Source organism: Carettochelys insculpta, chromosome 13 (genome assembly GCF_033958435.1).
Source record: "Carettochelys insculpta isolate YL-2023 chromosome 13, ASM3395843v1, whole genome shotgun sequence".
NCBI lineage: Eukaryota > Metazoa > Chordata > Testudines > Carettochelyidae > Carettochelys > Carettochelys insculpta.
This window is the reverse complement of record NC_134149.1, coordinates 10,023,231-10,032,351: the sequence shown is the minus strand read 5'-3', so window position 1 is coordinate 10,032,351 and position 9,121 is coordinate 10,023,231. Positions and strand designations below refer to the sequence as shown.

General features: G+C 38.9%; 1 protein-coding gene across 2 annotated transcripts in view; it reads right to left on the bottom strand.

Moving 5' to 3' along the window:
* Nucleotides 1–521: 521 nt before the first annotated feature.
* FMR1 (fragile X messenger ribonucleoprotein 1) overlaps nucleotides 522–9,121 on the bottom strand; it is a 49,562-nt gene continuing 40,962 nt past the window's right edge. The window contains exon 16 of one of the 2 annotated variants that reach the window (XM_075007564.1): nucleotides 522–2,429. In XM_075007564.1, coding sequence (XP_074863665.1) covers nucleotides 2,268–2,429 — 162 coding nt within the window. In that variant the 3' untranslated portion in view covers nucleotides 522–2,267. The remainder of the gene's footprint in view (nucleotides 2,430–9,121) is intronic. The other variant, XM_075007565.1, reaches the window with a different exon arrangement.

The window sequence follows — 9,121 nt, the reverse complement described above, 5'->3', positions numbered from 1 at the left end:
TGGTGCACTTTCAAGCTCTGTAACAATGCATGATTTTTCAAAATAAAATTTACATTTAGATTTACAATTTATCTTTCTGAAATTTACTAACACTTAAAAACATTAGAATTTGAATTGAAAGGGATACAAGGCTTAACTTTACCACACAAAAATACTGAAAATATGCCATTACCCCCAAAATGCATTTGAAAGTGGAATGTGATTAACCGATCAAATTTAAGTTTTAGTAATTAACATTTCACATATATACTCTAGTTAGCACCTTACTGAACTCAGCCTTTGAGTGTAAAAAACAGTGCATATTATAATAGTTCAACGTGTATTGTACCATTTCACCTATGAGGTTCCATTTTTTAGCATTAATTTTCCAATTTTTGAAAACTGGTAACGTTTCAGAAGCTTTCTACAACATATGGAATAATTGCTACAGTTACATTTTAAACAGAGAAATATAGGCTCACTTTACTTGTAAGTTGACTGTTTTTAAAAGCAATCAGTTATAAGGATTGCATCAACATCAGTTAGCAGAGGAAGATCAAACTTTATTGAAACTGCTTGCATACAAAATATATTGCACTATAACCAAACAAATGTCAACATAAAATCCAATCTGTTGTAGCTAATATGTACAGAGAATATTGCCCAAGAGCAGTTACATTACAAGGTCAGTCTACCTTGGTTAATTATCTACAGTATTTTAAACCAAACAGTTTACAGATGATGTGTGCAAGGTACCAATTTCTGTTTTCAAATACTATACATTCCCAAAATAAATAACTAGAAACCAACATTAATGTTTGGCAATACTTTTTAAGACATTTTTATGTGTGTTAAATCATGTGCAGTTTGTTGCCATTTTTATATGCGTACTTGTATGCAAGGAAAAAACAGTGGAATGAATAAAGCAAAGAAAACAAAACTCACAAAATACATCAGAGGCAAGGTCATGTTTGTACAATTCTGTACATAATCAGTGACACTCCTACTGGAGTAATTTTAATAAAAATAGAAGAGATTAAAATGAAGGTCCTCACACAGTTTTACCCAGTAAATTTAATTCATGATCAGAAATAAAGAAAAAAAAAGTACGCTCAGTTTCCCCCCCTTATGTACTTTGCATCAAGTCCCCTAACTACTTCCAAACCTCCTTGTGAATCAGACTTTGTACCTCAAACTTATCAATCTGTCCTGCCTCCAATGCTAGCTAGCTGTTCTACCCCTGTACACAACAAGGTACCACATGTGGGAATGTTCTTTTTATCTCCCTTGAGATAACTCCAAAGTAAAATTTTAAACATCTTCAAAACTTTTGGGAGGATGAAGAAAGGTAATCATTTATAATTGGTCATCTGGCCAAAAAGCAGGCACACATTACTATCTTGTGAACAACTTGCATTTGTTCCCTCAGTAACAATGAATTTTTAGTTTCCCAGAAATGGAAAGTACTGTCAAAAAGGTTACACCCTTGTCTGAATAACACTATTTGCCAAATCTTTCAGTGCAAAAGAAAATTTCCTATTCTTACAACTGCCTAACCTGATGCTTATTGTAAGGAAAAAATTATGGAAAGCATGCATTCTTCTATAAAGTACTAATGTCTGACAATGTTTGCTACATATATTTTACATTTAGTGTTTCCAACTCATCTTCCCTGATTTCTGCATCCAAATATAATATTCCTACCTGCCAAGATATAAAAAAGGCACAGATCATACAACTTTTTTTGCTAATGAAAATGACAATTGTTACATCACACATTTCACGGTCCACTAAAATACTGAAAAAGTGGACCAAAACGTGAACTGACACAGGACATAAAACAACATAGCATGAAGAACTTGTAAGTTAGATTGAAAACAGAAGCCCAATTTATTACTGCAAACACTATTTATTCTGAAAATTGAAATTGAGCAGTGATTTTGACCCAATGCATTAAAATGGTACAACTGAACAAAAAAAAATTATACCAATGCACAGCTCAGTATTTTTAAAACAAACAAAAAGAATCTCTCATTGTTTGAAGTGCACGATGTACTTGAAAGCATTTTTCAGAAGTTCAGATATTTTTATGCAAATATTTGTATAACTTCTTATTCTGAAAACAACTGCATACTGCTGATGTTAAAAAAGGCTAAACAGAACTTTTATGTTCATTTCATGCCCTGCGCCATTTTGCCTACTATTTGTCTTTGGCCTAACAAGTTTCTCTAACGTGGAATAAGAATCACTGAAACAGCATAGGAAATATGACTTTAGAATTATGCAGTTTAGGGTACTCCATTCACCAATGGTTGCTGACCATCCCCGCTTTCCGATTTCTCTTTCTTCTGATTACGATCTTTACCCGTGCGCAGTCGACTACCTTCATTGGAGGTATTCTGTAACGTTTTAGTGTGGACACTCCTTTCATTATTGCAGTCAATTCTGATCTGAAACAAGTTACAGTTATATAAAGCATATCCATTAAATATTCCTGAAGTTAACTGTTAAAAGGAAGCATGGTCAAAAAAAATCTGGATGCCATATTTAAAAATTTATTTAAAAGGAAGCTAGATTTATGAAAAATTTGAAACAAACTGCCTTTTTGTTTTTAGAACTATTTCAATCAACACCTGTTAATTTTAAAAATAGATACATTTAAATACTGGAAAGTTGAATGCCATAAAGCACCAACTTAGAGCAAGAGAACCAGAAAATAAAACTGATCAATTCTACTATAATTCTATTGTTTGTGCAGAACTGAACTGTATATACACATTTCAAAGACTTTAAACTTAGTTTTAATAAATCAAGATATTCCTTGTCTTAAAGTTAAATAAGCATTTTTGAAAATCAGCATTGCAAAGCTGTGATGCAACTATACTAACAAATCACAAAATTCACTCTGCCACCCTTTGCAAAAATTTAATTTAAAGTACTGTGGCTTTTGGTATGGGTAAGGGTTGTTTTAAATGGAAGCTTTTTTTCCATCTAGATAATATATACCTTTAAATCCCAGTTTTTTGCTTCACATTTCAAATAAATATTACACAATTCCTGGCAGATTTATCAACATCACTAAATATTTTATTAATGAGTATCATCTCATACATCTCTCAGAAGAGTGATAAAATGGAGGCTACTTACATGTAGCTGGAGGTTCTTCATGATACAGGCTTCCTATCTGTATTCAACCCATGTGTACACAGTTGCATAATATGCCTGATCTTGAAATATCTAGCAAGTATTATCTATTGGTCTACACATATATACTTGTTCTTTTCATGCTCCAGATTGTGGGCTTAAGCGGCAGGAGGGACTGGCATCTTTCTAGTTTATCTTCTCACTGCAAATCAAGTCATGATCCACAACAGAAGGGATGGAGGAAGGATAGTAGGCTGAACCTCCAATTTCTTCTTTGAGTGCTGGTCCCTAGGTATATTCTGTATATGGGAGATTTTTAATCTATAGTCCACAAGGAGAACTGCATGGATACAACTGGCACAAAAGTTTGCAGTACAGCTGCAGTAGTGGAAGCAGTATTAGAATACAATTAAACCTGAAGAGATGATTTTGCTACTGGGTTGCCCTCCTCAATAAGGGCTTAGTATTGAGACTGGTGGTACTTTGTCCTTGAAGTCGTAACATTTGGCTTAGCTGACAAAACTGCATTTTGTTAACAGGCCCTGGAAGTTAGTACTTCTAAACGGAAGACCTACTCAGAAAAAAACTAGTCTTCCTAGGAATTCAAGAAGTTGGTGCTCCTTTCTGAATATATTGCCTTGGGACATAGCAGCTTAGATCTCTCAGTGGCTGCTTATACCACTGGAGTCATGTGCTAGCTGACAAAATAGCAACTTCTCTCCTTTGGCTGGAACAAACTAACGCATCTCAAGCCCTGAAGGATGTAAGATGTTCAGTAGCTTATGCTGAGTCTCTTGGTCTTCTTTGAGCTGGCTATGAAGTTTGCACATTAATCTCTAGACAAGTTCTTGATATCGCTTGTGATCATCAGTGAAGACATGGTGGAGATGGATAAACTGCCTCAGCTGGAGTGGAAGATGAGACAGCCACTGAGACTATCAAATCTGGCTCAGCTTCTTCTTCTTAACCAAACAGATCAATTTGGGGTTGGCTAGCAGAGTGTAAAATTCATGTACAGATCCAAGCAAGTTAAGTGTAGGGATCCCAGAAGTCCTAATAAAGCTAGCATGCAGAGTTGATCTGTTGGGGAGGAACCCAGGTCATCACTCATTTGGGAATCACTAGTTTGCTAGGAAGTCATAGTGGAACAGAAAATGGAACAGAGATCTTTTGGAGCTTATCATGTTTCCCGCCCCCCCCCCCCCCAATCATATATATTATTATAGTGTCCGTCTGGGCTAAGTTCTACCATGTGGTCTCCACCAGACTCTGTAGAATGTCACAGAATTTTCCAAAGCTCCATACCCAGACAACAGTCAATTTGCACTGCCTCACAGTGTATACAATAAGACTTGGAACGTAATCTATCATGAAATTTTGTGAATACCGCCTTCTAACTTCTGCAAGCATCAGTTCCTTTGAATCATGATGATCAATAAACTCTGGATGTGTATTACAATTTTCTGTCTACAACTTTCTTTCAGCCCAACTTCCGCTTGCAAGCGGTGATGCAACGGGTCTTCTAGTCCAGACTAATCTTTCTACGTGGGGCTGATGGTTCAGCTAATGACAAGGTAGGTTCTTGTTCAACTGATGGAGCTGCAAGTTACATGCTCTGATTCATGGAAAGAACAGGGTTAACAACCCTGGAAGCAGACTTTTAGGAACACTGACACAGGGAGAGGAACAAAGTCTGATAAGAGAGGAAGAGAAGGATAGATTAAAGATCTCTGGAGTACTGGTGAATGAGACTGTTGGATCTGACACCTCCTTGGTGATAATGGATATCAGGCCCTTTTGGAAATAGGCTCGTACTGGGCACAGAGTCTACTCTGGATCTCAGACACTGTGCTCAGTGCATCTATCCTTACAGTTGTAAGTTTGAACCAAGGTTGGTATCCCTGGATGCTTATTTTTTCCACACTACACTCAAAATGAGGTGGTTTAAAGCAGGCCTACATTCTTAGGGCCCACATTATACCTCACCAGACTTGGATGCAGTCAGGAAAGAATCTGGACTTCTGGGAGGAGATTTTGAAGAGGATCTGTCCTTGTATTAGTGTCGCATTCTCTTATGAGAAGTCCTGGGAAAGATTCTTAAGGTTTAGAAGTGAGAGTCTTGGGTCCTGAGTTCCTGCCTAGTGAGTCAGGGATCTCCCGAGTCCAGATCCAACTGGGATCACAAGGCCTTCACCGTGGGACCTTTTCTCAGTTGGAGCTCTTGTACATCACATCTGGGGAGGGAAGGAATGGCAGACACTGCTTAGTTGAGACAGGAGTTTCAGCAAGGCAGAACAGGCAACACTGATGTTTGTTGCTCACAGATGAGGAGGGCAGGAGACAGTGGTTAAACCCGATGGCCCTTGTTGACAAGGAAAAATTTCCCAAGGTGAAGAAAAGCTAGCTAAGCTATACTATCTCAAATAGCAAAATGTATAAAACAAACTAAGAAATATTCATACCATGTTATGGAGTACAGTGAAGAAACACTGAAGGAACTGTGGACACTGAAGATTCTAACTTAGGTCATGTGGGGGTAATAAAGGAACTGGAAAGATGTTGGTTCATAGCACCCCCTCTTGGTTTGGAGCAAGAGAACACCTCTGCATGTACAGTCTAACGGAGGCTAGTTGCTAGGAATCTCTGCACTCAGACCATGTCTCTCATGCATATCAATGCGTGGAATATCCAAAGCGAACAGCATTTGAATGGGTCAGTGTCTTCCCTGAGCAAAACCTTCTCACTTTTCTCTCTTTCAAAATGTTCAGCAAAAAGAAAATGCACATTTTTAATCAAACACCATAGTGTTCTTAAAAATCACAAAAAAATTTGTATCTGTGGGGCAGAAGGCATGCCTTCATCCACTCTATCAACTCCACTATCCACGAAACAGATTTTGGGTATTGGCTCCCAAAAACTTTTTCACCCCATTCAGGAGTGACAGCCTCTCAAAAAGGCTTTTTTATTCATTGAAGGGGACCTTCCAAGCATAACTGCCACAAACTCTTCAAGCAAAGACTACAGATATCACCATGCAAGAGGAGAGAGAAGAGGTTCACCTTTTCCTTCTGTTGGGGCAGCCCTTACATTCCCATGCCTTAAGCATGAAGTACACTGGATGTGCTTCCTTAGAGCGCACTCTACATACTCACTCCGAGCCTGGTGTTTGTGTCAAATACCAGAATGGAAATATTTTCAGAATTTTTATAACAAGTACACAAATGATCTGTAGATACTTTTTTTAAATATTAAATATGAATAGTGTCCCCTTTATATGGATTTTAATTTGCCTTCTAAACATTTACTCATTGCTGAATTGGTTCATTGGCAATGAAACAATACAAACAGTTCATTTGGAACTATAACTAAATTTGAAGATGTACCTTGTCCCTTCAAGAAAGTTATGATGGCATCTTAACACAGGGACCTAATTATTTCAGATATTCAAAATTCTCTCTTAAAAAAACAAACCAAAAAAAAAAACCACAACAGGTACAGGCTCAGCCTCTTAATTCTGCTACTCTCTCGTCCAGCAACATCCATGGCCCATCATGGTCACTGGTGTTGCAGGACCAGAGTCCCAGGGCTAGGTCACACCTGCATCAGTAAGGCAGGGCCTCGGGCCCGAGTAGTGGCCAGCATACTAGCCAGGCCCAAAACTGGAGCCCCTACCAGCCCTGCTCCAGCACAGGTGGGGGGAATCCCCTGCCAGAGCATGGGACTGGGAACAGCGCCCCTGCTGGATCCCCCACAGGAAGAGGGAAGCTGGGGAGAAGCCAGCAGATCCCAGTGTCTGGAGAGACAGCAGTGATTGGCAGGGCCCTGGTGGTTGGGGAGCTGGCCAAGGAAGTGCAGCACTGGGGAGCCAACAGGAAGCTGGCCAGGGAAATGTGGGGCTGGGAAGCTGCATGGCCCAGGAGTGGCCAATAAGTTACAGGGCTGGGAAACCATGGAGCTGCTGGGGAGCTGGCTTGAAAGGCACAGAGCCAGGAGAGGCCAAGCAACTGCAGAGCTGAGGAGCCAGTGGGAAGTCTGGAAAGTGGCTGGAAAGCATTGATCACCACGATCCAGCATAATCCCTTGTTCGGGAATGCTCAGATTGAGGGTGCCAGACCAGGGAAGTTCAATCCATACTTCTCTTCTTCCCCAGCTATGGTACTTGTGTTTTAATGACACAAAACAGGACGAGATTAAAATACTGATGAAAACTAGGAAAAGCCAGGGGAAGTTAACTGAATTAAAAGTGAATAATGAGTTGCAAAAAATTCTGTACATACATCACAAAGAGGAAGCCTGCCAATAATGGGGCTAAACGTATGACTGAGGCACTAAAGAAGCACTCATAGAAGACAAGGCCATTGAAGAAAAGCTAAAATAAATTCTTTGCCTTTGTCTTCAGTGGGTAAGATGTGCACGAGATTCCCTCAGCCATTCTTTTTAAGTGACGAATCTGAGGAACCGTCCCAGATTGAGATTTCAACAGAAGTGGTTTTGGAGTGCAACAAGCAAACTAAACAATAAATCACTGCCAGGACTATATAGTATTCTTACATGAGTTATGAAATAAATCAAGAATGAAACTGCAGAACTACACACTGTGGTATGTCACCCATCATTTAAAATTAAGTCTTCTACCAGATAATTGGAAGACCGTTAATGTGACACTGAAAAAGACACTCAAGAGGCAATCCTTGCAACTATATGCCAGAAATTTCAGAACCAGGCAAAACTTTTGTAAAAGGAAATCATACCTCACTAACTTCTTAAAATTCTAAAGGGATCAACAATTGTGTGGACAAAGATAATCCAATGAACATAGTGTACTTGATTTGTCAGAAAGCCTTTGACAGAGCCCTTTGCCAATGGCTCATTAGCAAACTAAGTAGCCATGGGAAAAAGAGGGTACATCCATTATGCATCAATAATTGGTTAAAATACAGGAAACAAAGGGCAGGAATAAATGGTCAATTTTCATAGCTGAGAGAGGTAAATAGGGAGATCCCTCCAGAGATTTGTACAGGAACCAGCATATTCATAAATGATTGTGAAAAAGGCACAGAACACTGCAGTAGCAAAGCTTGCAGACAATACAAAACTTTATAGCAGTATAATTAAGTCCAAACCCAAGAGTTAAACGGGATAACACAAAACTGGGAGACAAAGAAAATGGAAGATGAAATTCAGTGCTGATAAATGCAAAGTAATGTGTATTAGAAAACAAATCCAACTCTACATACAAAATATCACCCAAAAAAGATCTTGTGAATAGTTCTCTAAAAACATCTGTTCAATATGGGGTTTCAGTCGAAAATGATAACATTAGGAACCATGAGGAAAGAGATATGGAGATATTACTAAACCCACACTTTGAATACTGAGTGTGGTTCTGGTCACACCCAATGTCAAAAACGATGCATTAAAAATGGTAGAGAGAACAGCAACACAAATCATTAAGGGGAATGGAATAAATTCCATATGAGCAGAGATAAAGACTTGGACTACTTAGCTGGGAAAACAGAAGATTCACGGGAAATGTGATAGGTCTATAAAATCATGAACCGTGTGGAAAAGGTAAACAAGGGAGGGTTAGTTACCCCTTTGCATACACAAGAACCAGGGGTCACACAATGAAATAGGCAACAAGTTTTAAACACAGTACTTATTCACACAACACACAATAAACTTGTTGAACTCGTTGCCAGGGTATATTATGAAGGACATAAGTATAAAAAAGAATTAGAAAAGTTCAGAGGATAAATCCCACCAATGGCTATTAGTCAAGGTGGTGAAGAATGCAACCCCATGCCCTAAGTGTCCTTAAACCTCTGAGTGCCAGATGCTGGAAGTGGATGACAAGGGATCAGTCATTTGATAACTGCTCTCCTTCTACTCATTCTTTTTGAAGCACCTGGCATTGTTTCATGGTCACATGACAGCATACTGGGATAGATGGACCACTGGTTGGTTCAGTACGTTTGGCCTTATGTCCTTGTTTCAG